At 43.3% G+C, this 18,455-nt stretch overlaps 1 protein-coding gene across 1 annotated transcript in view; it reads right to left on the reverse strand.

Moving 5' to 3' along the window:
• Window positions 1–17,191, reverse strand: part of FKBP1B (FKBP prolyl isomerase 1B) — a 133,765-nt gene extending 116,574 nt beyond the window's left edge. Inside the window, exon 1 of the mRNA XM_040348509.1 lies at window positions 17,013–17,191. Coding sequence (XP_040204443.1) covers window positions 17,013–17,049 — 37 coding nt within the window. The 5' untranslated portion in view covers window positions 17,050–17,191. The remainder of the gene's footprint in view (window positions 1–17,012) is intronic.
• Between the last annotated feature and the right edge of the window lie 1,264 nt (window positions 17,192–18,455).

Here is an 18,455-nt window from a genome sequence, read left to right on the forward strand (position 1 = left end):
AACCAGATGCAAATTGATCACTCTCCTGACATAAAAAAAAAATAGGTTGTTTCACCAAACAGGTTCCACCTAAAGCATAGTGGTCATCAACCACTACCATAGGCTAAGTTAAACAGAAAATTAATTGGTTTCTCCTCAATGAGAAAATGGCGGCATTCTCCAAAGACTCTGAAATTGCCCGAGAGCTTAGTAAATAAGCAGAAGCTCTGCTGACTTCCATCATCCAATCATGTGCAAGCAAAAATTCTGTTTTTTACATTTTGCTTGCACGTGTTAAGCCCTGTACACACGATCGGTCCATCCGATGAAAACGGTCTGATGGACCGTTTTCATCGGTTAACCGATGAAGCTGACTGATGGTCAGTCGTGCCTACACACCATCGGTTAAAAAAAACAATCGTGTCAGAACGCGGTGACGTAAAACACAACGACGTGCTGAAAAAAACGAAGTTCAATGCTTCCAAGCATGCGTCGACTTGATTCTGAGCATGCATGGATTTTTAACTGATGGACGTGCCTACAAACGATCGTTTTTTTTATATCGGTTAGGAATCCATAGGTTAAATTTAAAACAAGTTGGCTTTTTCTTAACCGATGGATAAATAACCAATGGCGCCCACACACGATCGGTTTGGACCGATGAAAACGGTCCATCAGACTGTTCTCATCGGTCTAACCGATCGTGTGTACGCGGCCTTAGGGTACTCTTTGCAACATGAAAACCTTACCGCAACATGAAGCCTTACCGCAACATGAAGCTTTACCACATCATGAAGCCTTACCGCATTTACTAAGCTCTGGAGAGGGCAACTTTTTGCCTTTAGTAAATCAACCCCTCTGTCTCTGAGTTCAAGTGAATTTAGATGCCCCGGATCGAGCATTATCTCCTACCTGATTTGATCTTATAACATTGAAACTTTGAGCCAACCCCAACCCTAATCCTCTGCCCCCCTTTTTTTTGTTTCTAACTTTCCTCCCTAAAATCCTCTACAATACCCAACCCTCTCCAACTCCTTCACTCTGATCCATCACTGTGCCTACCAGATGAGGAGCAATCTCTTCCTCCCTCTCCTTTTTGGTCTCCCAGAAACTATTCAACTTAGAGAAATTAATAGCAGGAACTTGGTAGACATATCCATGTATGATCGAAGATCATCCATAATTGTATAGGGGCATACTTTAACCACTTTGAACTAATACTTGATCAAGTGGCTGGAACAATGTACCATTATGTCTTTCCACCTTATCTTATTGTATAATTCAAATGTCCACCAGTGCTCCCAATGTTAGCCCCCAGCTGCTGAACAAAACACTAACACCCCCTTAGCGTATTCCTGAGGCACTGGAATTTGCACTTTTAATATCTTATTGTATGTTGAAAAACTCATTAAAAACACATTGAAACTAAATTTATTGAAAAGCCGATCTGAAGGCATCTATTGCCATATTGCTGAGCAGAGTGGTGGGGCACTAAGGGAAAGGTTAGTACATGATGGTGGGAGCAAGTCTACACAAAGTCAGGCCTCGTACGCACGAACGAGGAACTCGACAGACGAAACACATCGTTTTGCTCGTCGAGTTCCTTGTTAGGCTGTCGAGGAACTCGACAAGCCAATTTTCTCCATTCCCGTTAAGGAAATAGAGAACACGCTCTCTTTTTGGCTCGTCGAGTTTCTCGACAGTTTCATCGACGAAAATGTACACACGACCGGTTTCCTCGGCAAAAAAATATCTCCCAGCAAGTTTCTTGCTGTTTTTTGCCGAGAAACTAGGTCGTGTGTACGAGGCCTCATAGATAACTGCCCACAGACACAAGATGACATAGGCTGAAGACTGCCATCTAAGATCAAGGCTTCATCTCTATGGGCCCAACCAGATGGCCTTCAGCTGAATGTTCGTGGAGATTTGGGTATTCACTGAACCAGATGGCCTTTGGCTGAATGTTCTTGGAGATTCGGGTAAACACTTAAACAAGGTAGATGATAGTCAACCCCACCCCAAAAAAACGGTGACAGTATCTGCCAGCACTGTTAACCTCCTTTCTTTTCAACAGAATACGTACAACAAGCCTAAATCATATCTTTAGTACTGAGTATTAATCCATTAAGGGGGTAATCCACAAAGAAGCGGCGCAACGTAACTTTTCGGATTTAAGTTACACCGCCGCAAAATTTCCACGTTAGGTGCCGATCCACAAAGCACTTACCTCGAAATTTGCGGCGCTGTAACTTAAATCCGGCCGGCGCAAGGAGTTCCTATTCAAATGGGACTCGCCCCATTTAAATAAGGCGCGCTCCCGTGCCGGACGTACTGCGCATGCTCCGTTGGGTAACTTACCCGACGTGCATTGCGCTAACTGACGTCGCTTCGACGTCATTTGCTTAGACGTTAATGTAAATGGCTTCCAGCGCCATTCACGGACGTCTTACGCAAACGACGTAGAATTTAAAATTCGACGCGGGAACGACGGCCATACTTAACATGGCTTAAGACAACTAGGGCTCAGCCCTAGTTTTACGTGGCGGAACTCGACGTAAACGACGTAGATTTAGAGCGACGGGCCCGTCGGAGCGTTCGTGGATCGCCGTAACTGTTCATTTGCATATTCTAGGCCGGCCGCAATGGCCTCACCACCTAGCGGCCGGCCTAGAATTGCATCCTTAAGATCCGGCAGTGTAATTCAATTACACATGTCGGATCTTCTGCCTATCTATGGTAAACTGATTCTGTGGATCAGTTCCATAGCTAGGACCAGGGATAGGACGGAGTAACAGCAGTTACTCCGTCGTATCTCTTTTGAGGATTTGGCCCTAAGTGTTTTGTTTTATTCCTATTTTCAGTCTGCCGATCATTTCATTCCACCAGATACCGAGACGCCCCCCTTATTCCGCCCACGTGAGCTGATGCAGCATCTGGTTTTAGTAACGTCTCTTAGGTTAACCTCATAACTGCTGGAGAGAGGGTTTAAACATAGTAACATCCTACGCCTGACCTTTTAATAAGGACCCTCCCCGTCTCATGGCCCAGGTTCAGTTACACAGTGTGAATGTCACCAATACACAGTGCATAAACTCTGTACAACACAAGCACAAGCTCCTAACAGGAGCCAAGAGTAACAGTCTGCTGAGGGAATGCCATCTATTAAAAGTACCTTAGCCTTAAAAAATTCTAATTCTGCCAACAATGAAATGCTCTTGTATTCGAAATTTTTCTGCAGAAAACACTGTTTCTACAATGGCACAAAAATCTCTTATGGCATTTTCACACATTGAAGATGCATTGAGGGTCATTTACGAAAGGCAAATCCACTTTGCACTACAAGTGCTAACTACAAGTGCAAAATGCACTTGAAATTGCACTGAAATTGCACTTGGAAGTGCAGTCGCTGTAAATCTGAGCGGTAGATCTGAAATGAGGGGAAGCTCTGCTGATTTTATTATCCAATTATGTGCAAGCTAAAATGCTGTTTTTTATTTTCCTTGCATGTCCCCCTCAGATCTACAGTGACTGCAATGCATTTGTAGTGAAAAGTGGATTTTCCATCCGTAAATAACCCCCTTTGTGTTGGTTTATCACATAAAATCCTAATAAAATACATTTATGTTTTCGGTTATAACATGTCAAAATGTGGAAAATTTCAAAGGGTATGAATACTTTTTCAAGGCACTGTATGTAATACTTATATAGGATACAGAGATTATACATCTATTGTTTTACAAGAACTTCCCCTGGAGTACAAATGCATACCATTCCTAGAAATCACGAGCGTACATAAAACAGGTACAAACCTCCCATCTGTCTGTATATAAACACAAGACGCAGTGACCAACAGTAAACAGTATCCCACTCATTTGACTGTTTTACCATAGTACAAACCTAAACATATGCTCCGACAAACAACTCGAAACAGAAACGCAATATGCAAAAAACAAGCTGGAAATCAAGACTCGTAACATGGCACATGCAGGGTTTTCAGCAATTAGGCAAGCAATCTTATAACCTGCCTATATTTTACAAAACAAACTGGTCTCACAGAGAATGTAAAGTGGAAGGCTTAAATACCATTTAAAGAACAAGTCTCACTGGTAGAATACTTTACAGAAGCCTCACCAACAAGATAATTTGTTCCTCCTGTCACCCAGGGGACAAGGTGGGGATGGCACTTTGTTCCCTTCAGAACCATGCTGTCATTAGGAAACAAATGCACTATTTCTAACTGTTAGCTCCACCCCAGACTGAAGCCCAATGTATGGGTGTTTCTAGGGGGGAGCTAACAGCACAATAGATTAGGCCTCTTTCTTTTCCATATTTATAGGCTAGCACAGCCTTAGGCACTTCTGTCTCTTCCTTCTTTCGATTCATAAGCCAACACAAAATATTTGGCGCTGCCCCATCTTCCTTCTCCTCATTCATGAGCCTGCACTACACTGGGCTCCATCACATCTTCCTCATCCAAATTCATTAGCCAGCACGGCACTAGGATGCAATGCCTCTTCCTTCTCCCCATTCACGAGACAATGCAACATTAGCTCTATTCCATTTTCCTTCTCCCATTTATAAGCCAGCAGAACACCAGACATCGCTGCCTTTTGCTTATCCCCATTCACAAGCTAGAACAGCACTAGGTCAGCTTTAGAAGAGAAGTATGGGGTTGGGTTGTTTTTTTCTGAATCATTCCTACCTAGGTGCATGTCTAATACTAAGAACTGAACAATCAAACACCGCCAATTGCTTGGTTCTCAGGGCTCACTGAGCAGAGACCTGGTGACTATTAGTCACCAGCTCTCTGTTTTGCCCCCCCCCCTGCACTCACTGGAGCTCTGTGGTGTGAAGGGGGCAGCGGCTTGCTGAGAGGCTGAGCTGGGTCCCGGTCCAGGCATGTACGCGGATCCCAAATTCATTGTCGCGATTGTGCCTGAGCCTGAACCGGCTGTGTGACCTCCACTGCCTGGAGACCAGGCCTGCGGCGCATTACGTCAGCAGCTTGGCTCCCTCCTTCTCCCACAGCCGGGCCAGTAGGAGAGCGCATCGGTGCCTCGTGCATGCGCAGAAGGGACCCGGTGTAAAGCCGTAATGCTTAATTTCTGGGTCCCCTTAAGGGTAATGGCAGTGGCAGCACCCGACAGCTGACTGAAACATCAGCTGCAGTGCCGCCATCACTGGACTCCAGGAAAGGTAAGTGTCCTATTATTAAAAGTCTGCAGCTGCAGTGTGTAGCTGCTGGCCTTTAATTTTTTGGGGGTGGGCAGACCTCCGCTTTAAGGAGATTCACTATTTGTCCTGTTTACCATTATCAATGAAAGTGAAATTATAATAAAATCCCAAATTTTGGGTTGTCCCCAGAAAAGTAATAAAGGGGAAATTTTCCAATAGGGACACTAGTTCTGGTGACCTGGGGGTCCCCAAGGAATTTCCGTAATTTGCCGGGATTTGGGTGAAGGGAATTCTTCGAAATGGGATAAGGGGGTTATAACCCTTCTTTGCCCAATCCAAATTTAGAAATTAAGTTAGCCTATAGTTCTACTTTAACATTTTAGTTTACCGCATCACCAGGCTGCCCACTTAACAGATTTGTTTGCTGTCCAACGAGCAGCCTGGAGGCGGTGGAGATGTGTCATCAATGCAAATCACCATCATCTCATTGCTGATTACCTGTCCAATGAGCAGCAAACTATATATGTATATACAGTATATGACATTTGTTTAAAATATATTGGTAGAACCAATGCTGTATCCTGGCCGCGCTACACTGTTAGGCAAATTAGTTTAGCGCCCCCATAAATCGGCCGCACTGCTTTCAGTATGTGGGCGGTTGGCATTCTGCAACTGTGGGGGGGGGGGGGGGGTTGGCGTTGCTTCAAATTTTTTACCATCCCTGTCCCATTGCAGAGAGCAGAGATTTCCCTTCACTTCCTGTCCCATAGCCAAACAGAAAATGAGAGGAAATCTATGCAAATTAAGGAAATCCATAGCCCCCCTCCCCCCCAGGCTCTCAGAACTAGTGTCCCCACTTGAAAATTTCAGGGTGGGTCTTAAACCGCAAGAGGTGTGGCCTTGACAGGAAGGGGTGGGTCATATTTAAATTAGGGGGTGCACGAGTTTAGTCAGGCCTAGAGCAGCACAAAACCCAAATACATCCCTGGGTAGAACCCTTATGTAATTTGAAAAATAGGCACTGCATGACAGGAAGACTGGCCATACACATGGGTGACTTTCTACCAATTCCAGCCAGACTTGGATCTCAAAAACAGATCATAGGAATTCACTGACATCCCTGTTATTTATAATGAGTTGTCAGAGGGAAGCTGCCATGAGGATTGCTTTTTTGCAGCAGAAAGCTATTTGAAATTAAAAGACAACAGCCCTGTGTGTGTGGTATACGGCAATGCAATCTGCAATGGCGACAAGCAGCATCTGGCAACCAGAGCCAAAATGTGTGGTGGAGTATTCCTGGGTGGCTGTAGGAGTTATGGGGACAGGGACACAGACAAACACAATAATAAAAAATAAAGAATAATAATAAAAAATAATTTAAAAAAATAAATAATAATAAAATATATATATATATATATATATATATATATATATATATATATATAAAATAGTAATAGGAAAAAAATATATAAATATATATATATATATATATATATATATATATATATATAAATGTATAAATAAATAAATATATATAGAGAGAGAGCGAGAGAGAGATCCACCCACCCACATATCTCTCTATCTATATCTCTCTATACATACACACATTAGTGCTGCTCTTTGCTCGTGACTTATTAAATAAGCCTGACGGTACACGCATCGTGACAATTTCTCTACTGACACACAGCAAAAATAATAATGATGCTGTATTATTATTATACAATCATACATTATTATTATTATGCTGTATTAAGACAATGTACAATACTCTGCAAGGGTACATATATTTTTTGTGCATCTTTGTGTGCAAAATATACACAAGTGACAGGACAGCAACGGTGTAATATCCACCGAGATTATACGAGGTGCTGTGCTTGGTGTAAAGAACGCTAAGCAATACATGCATAGTATATAGAGAACGTGTACTGGTACTTTATGGGACACGTTCTCTATAACGATGTCAATATGGTCAGAAACGTCTTTTCATGCAAACAAGTGTATAATTGGCATGGTTAATACATTCCTGTACTTAGAATCAAATGCAGATGAAAGAATACAATAATTGCATGTGTCTGTTTAAAAGCTTTCATTGGGCAGGAAATCTATGTAACCAGGTTTCATTCTATGTAACTAATACAGATAAATGTCTGCAGTATACATTGTAACATATTAGTAGGGGAAGCACAATAACAGGGAATACCATACAGAACATACACATGATATCCATATATAATAGTGTGCATATAAGAGCATATAGAGAATATATAGGGGTTGTATAGGACCATATAGTATATAGGGATTGTATAGGACCATATAATACATAGCGGTTGTATGAAGAAATATACTATACAGTGTATAGAGCCATATACTATATAGGGGTTGTACAGAACCATATACTATATAGGGTTTGTATGGAGCCTTATACTATACAGAAATTGTACAGAACTATACACTATATAGGGGTTGTATTGAGCCATATAATATACAGGAATTGTAGAGAATTATATACTATATAGGTGTTGTACAGAACCATATACTATATAGGGGTTGTACAGAACCATATAAAATACAGGAATTGTAGAGAATTATATACTATATAGGTGTTGTACAGAACCATATACTATATAGGGGTTGTATTGAGCCATACAATATACAGGAATTGTATAGAGCTGTATACTATATAGTAGGGTTGTCCCGATACCGATACTAGTATCGGGACCGATTCCGAGTATTTGCGGGAGTACTCGTACTCCCGCAAATACCCCCAGTACCGAAATAGAATACTCCCCCCCCCGCATCCCGCCGCTACGCCGCATCCCCGCTATGGTTAATACGGGCGCGGAACATTATAGCATTCATTTGAATAGCTGTAGTCTTTCCCGCCGCGCCGCGTATAGACACTCCCCCTTGCTCGGGTGAACTGTCCAATCTCGAGCAAGGGGGAGTGTCTATACGCAGCGTGGCGCGAAAGACTACAGCTATTCAAAGCTGTAATGTTCCCCGCCCGTATTAACCAAGCGGGGATGCGGCGCGGCAGCGGGGATGCGGCAGCATGTATGGTAAGGGGGACATGGCTGCATATATGGGGGGGACATGGCTGGATATGTGGAGGACATGGCTGCATATGGGGGGGACATGGCTGGATATGGGGGGGGGACATGGCTGCATATGGGGGGGGACATGGCTGGATATGGGGGGACATGGCTGCATATGGGGGGACATGGCTGGATATGGGGAGGACATGGCTGCATATGGGGGGGACATGGCTGGATATGGGGGGGGACATGGCTGGATATGGGGGGGGACATGGCTGCATATGGGGGGACATGGCTGGATATGGGGGAGACATGGCTGCATATGGGGGGGACATGGCTGCATATGGGGGGACATGGCTGGATATGGGGGGACATGGCTGCATATGGGGGGACATGGCTCCATATGGGGGGGACATGGCTGGATATGGGGGGACATGGTTGGATATGGGGGGGGACATGGCTGGATATGGGGGGGGACATGGCTGGATATGGGGGGGACATGGCTGCATATATGGGGGGACATGGCTGCATATATGGGGGGACATGGCTGCATTTGTGGGGGGACATGGCTGCATTTGGGGACACATTTAAAAAAAAGTATCGGTATTCGGTATCGGCGAGTACTTGAAAAAAAGTATCGGTACTTGTACTCAGTCCTAAAAAAGTGGTATCGGGACAACCCTACTATATAGGTGTTGTATTGAGCCATACAATATACAGGAATTGTATAGAACTATATACTATATAGGGGTTGTATTGAGCCATATAATTACAGGAATTGTAGAGAACCATCTACTATATAGGGGTTGCATTTAGCCATATACTATGTAGGGCTTTTATAGGACCATACACTATATAGAGGTTGTATACTATATATTATATGCAGGCGCTGTATAGGATCATATACTATATAGGGGTTGTATGGAGTCATATACTATACAGGAGTTGTATAGAGCCATATACTATATAGGTGTTGTACAGAACCATATACTATATAGGGGTTGTATGGAGCCTTATACTATACAGGAATTGTATAGAACCATGTACTATATAGGGTTTGTAGGGAGCCATATAATATACAGGAAGTTTATAGAACTATATACTATATAGGGGTTGTATAAAAGCATATATTATGCAGGGGCTTTATAGAACCATATACTATTTAGAGGTTGTATAGAACTATATATTATGCAGGGGTTGCATAGGATCATATACTATATAGGGGTTGTATGGAGCCATATACTATACAGGAATTGTATAGTTCTAACTGTATATATATGTATATGTATGTGTATAGTTCTAATTGTATAATTCTAACTTCAGCTTGTTCAATTAGGCTTTGACAATAAAAACCGGAAGCAGATTGGTTTCTATGCACAGCTTTGCCAGATTTTGCACGTTCCAGTTTTAGTAAATACCCCCCATTGCATACAGCATAAATAATGGATGAGAAAAGCCATGTCAGTATCAGTACTGATCTATCATGTTGAAGGCATGTGGAGCAATGTCAGTTATATACTGTGCAATGCTGATACCTTTGCAATGCTAGTAATACCCACTGCTGGAGGTATCATGTCTGTGCAATGGCAATAATAATCACTAATGTTCTGTAATGCAATGACTGCACAACCAAGAACTAATCAATAATGCAATGATCAATATGTGCACAATGCCAGGGATGCCTAGCCCTGGTCTATAATGTGATGCTGAAGTCTGAGCAACAAAGATGATCGGCAGTGATATATAATGCAATGATCATGTGTGTACAACGCCAATTCATCCCAGTCTGTAATGATATGCAATGCTCTTTATGTTCAATAGTAATCTATAACACCACGTTAAGGAATGCACAATGGCATTAATGCTGTGTAGTAACCTATAATAAAAGAGTAATGTTTCTGCAATGGATCTGCAATGGATCAAATTCTCAGTGATGATTAGCAATGCATGCTATGGTTATACAATGGCAGTAATGCTCAGCATAGACCGATAATACAATGCTAACTGTCAGTACTGGTTAATGCAATGCTAGGGTCAGTAACAATCAGGACCGGTCTATAATGCAATGATAAGGGCTGTGCAAGGACAGTTAACACTCAGGACCTGTCTTGTAATGCAGTGCTACAATCAGTAACATTCCAGGCTGGTCTATCATGCAATGCTAAAATCAAAGCAACTGCTAGAACACTAAGAAGAGGTCTATAAAGCAATGCTAGAAATACTGGGGTAGATTCAGGTACTGCTGCGCACTTCTTACGGAGGCGCAGCGTTACGTTTTTATGCTACGCCTCCGTAAATTACTTGCGCTACGCTAGATTCAGGAAGCAGTAGCTCCGTAATTTGCGGAGGCGCTCCGTAAAAATGGCCGGTAAGCGCGCGTAATTTAAATGATCCTGTAGGGCGTGGATCATTTAAATTAGGCGCATTCCCGCGCCGAACGTAGTGCGCATGCTTTGTCGGGAAACTTTCCCGACGTGCATTGCGGTAAATGACGTTGCAAGGACGTCATTTGCTTCAACGTGAACGTAAATGGCGTCCAGCGCCATTCACGATTCACTTACGCAAACGACGTAATTTTTAAAAATCGCGACGCGGGAACGACGGGTATACGTAGCATTTGCTGCCCCTGCTAATAGCATGGGCAGCCTTACGTAGAAACCGACGAACACAAACGACGTAAAATGCGTACGCCGGGCGCGCGTACGGTTGTGAATCGGCGTGAGTATGCAATTTGCATACTCTACACTGACCACTACGGGAACGCCACCTAGCGGCCATCGTAAGAATGCAGCCTACGATACGACGGCATAAGAGCCTTATGCCAGTCATATCTTAGGCTGCAGTCGGCGTAACAAGCTTTCTGAATACAGAAAAGTCGTTACGCCGGCGCAACTAAGCAATTGCACTGTGTATCTATGGATACGCAGACGCAATTGCTTACTGAATCTACCCCACTGTGCAATGACAATAAATACTCACAACTGGTCTATAATACAAGCTATGATCATTGCACTGACAGTAATGAACCATACTATGGTCTATACTTTAATGCTGAGATCTGTGCAATGGCAGATCTGTGCAATGGCAGTGATGGTCAGTACTGGTCTATAATGGAATCCTAATGATCCAGCAATGGCAGTGATGGTCAGTACTGGTCTATAATGGAATCCTAATGATCCAGCAATGGCAGTGATGGTCAGTACTGGTCTATAATGGAATCCTAATGATCCAGCAATGGCAGTGATGGTCAGTACTGGTTTATAATGGAATCCTAATGATCCAGCAATGGCAGTGATGGCCAGTACTGGTTTTTAATGGAATCCTAATGATCCAGCAATGGCAGTGATGGTCAGTACTGGTCTATAATGGAATCCTAATGATCCAGCAATGGCAGTGATGGTCAGTACTGGTCTATAATGGAATCCTAATGATCCAGCAATGGCAGTGATGGTCAGTACTGGTCTATAATGGAATCCTAATGATCCAGCAATAGCAGTGATGGTCAGTGCTGGTCTATAATGGAATCCTAATGATCCAGCAATGGCAGTGATGGTCAGTACTGGTTTATAATGGAATCCTAATGATCCAGCAATGGCAGTGATGGCCAGTACTGGTTTTTAATGGAATCCTAATGATCCAGCAATGGCAGTGATGGTCAGTACTGGTCTATAATGGAATCCTAATGATCCAGCAATGGCAGTGATGGTCAGTACTGGTTTATAATGGAATCCTAATGATCCAGCAATGGCAGTGATGGCCAGTACTGGTTTTTAATGGAATCCTAATGATCCAGCAATGGCAGTAACTGTTAGGAACATATTTTAAAGCAGTGAAACTGACATTTCACATTCAATACAAGTGCATCTTCATGGTGCATTGGCAGTAATGTTTGGTACTGGACTATAAGGAACCCTTGGCTCAGAGAACCCATGTTAATAATTACTAAGGTCCGGATTCAGATACATTTTCGTATCTTTCGGCGAGCGTAGCATATCTCAGATACACTACGCCGCCGTAACTTAGGGCACAAGTTCCGTATTCAGAAAGAACTTGCGCCCTAAGTTACGGCAGTGTAGTGTAAATGTGTCGGCGTAAGCCCGCCTAATTCAAATGTCTATGATGTGGCGTGTTTTATGTAAATTACTTGTGACCCCACGTAATTGACATTTCTCACGAACTGCGCATAAGCCGTCCGTGAACGTTTCCAAGTGCGCATGCTCCAAATTACGCCGCAAACTGTCAATGCTTTCGACGTGAACGTAACTTACGTACAGCCCTATTCGCGAATGACTTACGCAAACGACGTATTCGACGGACAATTCGCCGCTGGCCCGACGTCCATACTTAACATAGGATACGCCTCATATAGCAGGGGTAACTTTACGCCGGAAAGAGCCTTACGTAAACGACGTAAAAAAATTAGCCGGGCGGACGTACGTTTCTGAATCGGCGTATCTACCTAATTTGCATATTCCTCACGTAAATCGACGGAAGCGCCACCTAGCGGCCAGCGTAAATATGCAACTAAAATACGACGGCGTAAGAGACTTACGCCAGTCGGATCTTAGCTAAATTCTGGCGTATCTTGTTTTCTGAAAACAGAAAATAGATACGCCGGAGCATCCTAGAAGTTACGCGGCGTATCAATAGATACGCCAGCGTAACTTCTTTCTGAATCTGGCCCTATATCTACAGCTCAAGGCACATTAGCATGATGGTCATTGGGAAGAATGTTTGTTTTATCTGTTGTCATTGGAAATAATCCCCCTTACATATAGATAAAAAGGTAATTGGTGTTAGTGGGAAGTGTGAACCCCTAGCAACCTCTGGAGGAGCCTTGTTTGAAAAACACTGGTCTGTACTATAGCGGTAACATTGGTTCTTCAAGCAATGGTTAGGTCTATGGCAAAGTAAGTGATGTTTGGTTATCATCTATAATGGAAATTAAGACTAATAATGATCAAAACTGGTCAAAAGTGCAATGCTAAAACATTGTGCAATGGCAGTAATGTTCTGGACAGTTTGTAATACAATTCTAAGGACTGTGCAATAGCAGAAATGCTGAGTACTGGTCTATAGTGCAATGCTAAGGACTGTGCAATAGCAGAAATTCTGAGTACTGGTCTATAGTGCAATGCTAAGGACTGTGCAATAACAGTAATGCTGAGTATAGTGCAATGCTAAGGACTGTGCATTAACAGAAAGGCTGAGTACTGGTCTATAGTGCAATTCTAAGGACTGTGCATTAACAATAATGCTGAGTACTGGTCTATAGTGCAATGCTAAGGACATAGGCGTGCGCACAGGGTGTGCCAGGGCACACCCTAATCACCCTCTGCAGCACAAATTCCCCCTACTGCCCTAGCTCCTCCCCTTCCCCCATCACAGCGCTTCCAGCTTCCCTCCTCTCCTCTCCTGCTGGCTGTTGCTGTGGGGATGTTCAAGAATGAGTGGGGGAAGAGGCCGGTAAATATGTAATTTACTGGCTCCTTCCGTTTCTGAATGAAGATTGTGAGTGAAAGGTAGTGTGTGTTTGAGCTTTGGGGTGCACACCCTAATGCAATAGGCTGCGCACACCTATGGCTAAGGACTCTGCAATGCCAGTAATGTCCAGGACTGTCTATAATGCAATGCTAAGGACAGTGCAATGGCAGAAATGCTGAGTACTGGTCGGTAGTGCAACGCTAAGGACTGTGCAATAGTAGAAATGCTGAGTACTGGTCTATAATGCAATGCTAAGGACTGTGCAATAGTAGAAATGCTGAGTACTGATCTATAGTGCAATGCTAAGGACTGTGCAATAGTAGAAATGCTGAGTACTGATATATAGTGCAATGCTAAGGACCGTGCAATGGCAGAAATGCTGAGTACTGGTCTATAATGCAATGCTAAGGACCGTGCAATGGCAGAAATGCTGAGTACTGATCTATAGTGCAATGCTAAGGACCGTGTAATGGCAGAAATGCTGAGTACTGGTCTATAATGCAATGTTAAGGACTGTGCAATGGCAGTATTGCTGAGTACTGATCTATAGTGCAATGCTAAGGACCGTGCAATGGCAGAAATGCCGAGTACTGGTCTATAGTGCAATGCTAAGGACTTTGCAATAGTAGAAATGCTGAGCACTGGTCTATAGTGCAATGCTAAGGACTGTGCAATGACAGTATTGCTGCATACTGGTCTATAGTGAGTCCTACTGCAATGGTGCTCAGGACCATCTATAATATAAGGATCAGGACTGTGCAAACATATTTGGTATTGGTCTGTAGTGTAATGTTATAGTCTGTGAAGCCTCAGCAACACTCTGGATTGCCCGTAATACAATGCTTATGTCTGTGGAATGTCAGTAATGTATATCTAAAGTAAAGTCTATGCAAAGGCAAGAATGTGGAGTACCGCTTTACAATGCAATGCTAAGGACTGTGCAATATTAATTTGTTCTCACTTATATTTCAATGGCAATAATGCTCAGCATTGGTTTATAGAATGGAATGGAATGCCAGGCTGTGTGGTGAATGCAGTATTCATTACTAACAGCAAGTGGATTCAAACATGCTTGGGACTGTTATAGATGATTTATTTATGACTTATGAATTTGCTAAAAAGAAAAAAAAAAACTCTGTGGGAAATTGAGCTTTTAAGGAGTAGTGGTCTATAATACACTGGTGATGTCCAAACAATGACAGTAATGCTAAGTACTGGTCCGCAGTGCACTGGTGGTATCCATACAATGGCAGTAATGATGAGTACAGATATATATTGCACCGGTGGTATCCATACAATGGCAGTAATGATAAGTACAGATATATATTGCACTGGTGGTATCTATACAATGGCAGTAATGATGAGTACAGATATATATTGCACTGGTGGTATCTATACAATGGCAGTAATGATGAGTACAGATATATATTGCACTGGTGGTATCCATACAATGGCAGTAATGATGAGTACAGATATATATTGCACTGGTGGTATCCATACAATGGCAGTAATGATGAGTACAGATATATATTGCACTGGTGGTATCTATACAATGAAAGTAATGATGAGTACAGATATATATTGCACTGGTGGTATCTATACAATGGCAGTAATGATGAGTACAGATATATATTGCACTGGTGGTATCCATACAATGGCAGTAATGATGAGTACAGATATATATTGCACTGGTGGTATCCATACAATGGCAGTAATGATGAGTACAGATATATATTGCACTGGTGGTATCCATACAATGGCAGTAATAATGAGTACAGATATATATTGCACTGGTGGTATACATACAATGATAGTAATGATGAGTACAGATATATATTGCACTGGTGGTATCCATACAATGGCAGTAATGATGAGTACAGATATATATTGCACTGGTGGTATCTATACAATGATAGTAATGATGAGTACAGATATATATTGCACTGGTGGTATCCATACAATGATAGTAATGATGAGTACAGATATATATTGCACTGGTGGTATACATACAATGATAGTAATGATGAGTACAGATATATATTGCACTGGTGGTATCCATACAATGATAGTAATGATGAGTACAGATATATATTGCACTGGTGGTATCCATACAATGGCAGTAATGATGAGTACAGATATATATTGCACTGGTGGTATCCATACAATGGCAGTAATGATGAGTACAGATATATATTGCACTGGTGGTATCCATACAATGATAGTAATGATGAGTACAGATATATATTGCACTGGTGGTATCCATACAATGGCAGTAATGATGAGTACAGATATATATTGCACTGGTGGTATCCATATAATGATAGTAATGATAAGTAATGGTCTATAATGGACTGGTGATGTCCATATAATGATAGTAATGATAAGTATTGGTCTAAAATACACTGGTGATGCCTATAAAATGAAAGTATTGATAAGTACTGATCTATAATACACTGGTGGTGTCCATGCAATGGTAGTAATAAAAAATACTGCTCTATAATAAGCTGATAATATCCATATAGTGGCGGTTATGATAGATAATGGCTTATAATTTATATAATCACATTAACAGGTCCTGGGCTATATTACCATGGAGCTATAAATACAATGGTAGTAATGACAAGTACTTGTTTATAATACTCTAAAATATATATGGCACTTCTTATCATTACATTCATTGTACGGCCATCACAATCTATTATAGACCACTACTCATCATTACTGTTACAGTATACAGTATCTCGCGCCTCTCTCTCCTCACTAGTACTTACTGTTATATATATATATTGCATTGGTAATATATATACAATGATAGTGACAATAACTACTGGTCTATAATTCTCTGGGGATGTACATATAATGGCAATCATGATCAGTAATGGTCCATAATGTAATGGTATTGTATATACAATGGTAATGGTAGTAATGATCAGTAGTGGTCTGGTGTTGTGTGTGTGTGTGTGTGTGTATATATAGTCATATATAAAATATATATATATATATATATATACACACAATGTAAGTAATGATGAGTACTGGTCTATCATACACTGATGCTATCTATGCAATGTTAGTAGTGATCTATAATATTATGATATATGTATACATTGATAGTACTAATCTACAATACTATGATGATATATCCATACATAATGTTAGTATTGGTCAGTACTGGTCTAATATATATATATATATATATATATATATACAGAAGGATGAGTACTGATGTATAATACTCTCTGATGATTTATGGGGGGTATATAGATGGGTGTCGGTGTGTAGGTCACTCCTGTCCAGGTTGGTTGGTAGTACCCGGTAGGTGATCGGTGCAGTACATACCGTCGCCGGGGGTGATGGTCTCGATCTCCACTCCCATAGCTGTGTCTTGCTCTCCGCTCCTCTTCTCCGCTATATGTCTGGCAGGCTCAGTGCCCGGCTGCCCGACGCTCCGGAGGACAAGGCTCACCAATGGCGGAGGGGCAGTCTGCTCGGCAGCCAATCAGGACGGAGGGTGAGCAGGAAAGGAGGCTATGTGTGTGTGTGTGCCTGGGGTGGGGGGGAGATGGCAGAGGCTGGGTCTGAATTGAGGGGGAGGAGGGGGTGGATCTGCATGGAGGGGGGTGTCAGTGCTGGATCTATAGGGAGAAGGGAGTTGTATCTGCATGGAGGGGGGAGATGGCAGAGGTTGGGTGTGCATGGAGGGGGTGGCAGAGGTTTGATCTGCATGGATGGGGTGGCAAGGCATAGATGTGCATGGAGGGGGTGACAGAGGATGGATCTGCATGGAGGGGGTGGCAGAGGTTTGATCTGCATGGATGGAGTGGCAGGGGTTAGATGTGCAGGGGGGGGGGTGACAGAAGCTGGATCTGCATGGAGGGGGGAGATGACAGGGTTTAGATGTGCATGGAGGGGGTGGCAGAGGTTTGATCTGCATGGAGGGGGGAGATGACAGGGTTTAGATGTGCATGGGGGGGGGGGGGGGTGACAGAGGCTGGATCTGCATGGAGGGGGTGACAGAGGCTGGATCTGCATGGAGGGGGGAGATGACAGGGTTTAGATGTGCATGGAGAGGGTGACAGAGGTTTGATCTGCATGGAGGGGGGAGATGGCAGAGGTTGGGTGTGCATGGATGGGGTGGCAAGGCATAGATGTGCATGGAGGGGCTGGATCTGCATGGAGGGGGGAGATGACAGGGTTTAGATCTGCATGGAGGGGGTGGCAAAGGTTTGATCTGCATGGATGGAGTAGCAGGGGTTAGATGTGCAGGGGGGGGGGGGTGACAGAGGCTGGATCTGCATGGAGGGGGGGTGACAGAGGCTGGATCTGCATGGAGGGGGTGACAGAGGCTGGATCTGCATGGAGGGGGGAGATGACAGGGTTTAGATGTGCATGGAGGGGGTGGCAGAGGTTTGATCTGCATGGATGGAGTGGCAGGGGTTAGATGTGCATGGGGGGGGGGGGGTGACAGAGGCTGGATCTGCATGGAGGGGGTGACAGAGGCTGGATCTGCATGGAGGGGGTGACAGAGGCTGGATCTGCATGGAGGGGGTGACAGAGGCTGGATCTGCATGGAGGGGGGAGATGACAGGGTTTAGATGTGCATGGAGGGGGTGACAGAGGTTTGATCTGCATGGATGGGGTGGCAAGGCATAGATGTGCATGGAGGGGGTGACAGAGGCTGGATCTGCATGGAGGGGGGAGATGACAGGGTTTAGATGTGCATGGAGGGGGTGGCAGAGGTTTGATCTGCATGGATGGAGTGGCAGGGGTTAGATGTGCATG

This window comes from Rana temporaria, chromosome 4, assembly GCF_905171775.1.
Source record: "Rana temporaria chromosome 4, aRanTem1.1, whole genome shotgun sequence".
Lineage (NCBI taxonomy): Eukaryota > Metazoa > Chordata > Amphibia > Anura > Ranidae > Rana > Rana temporaria.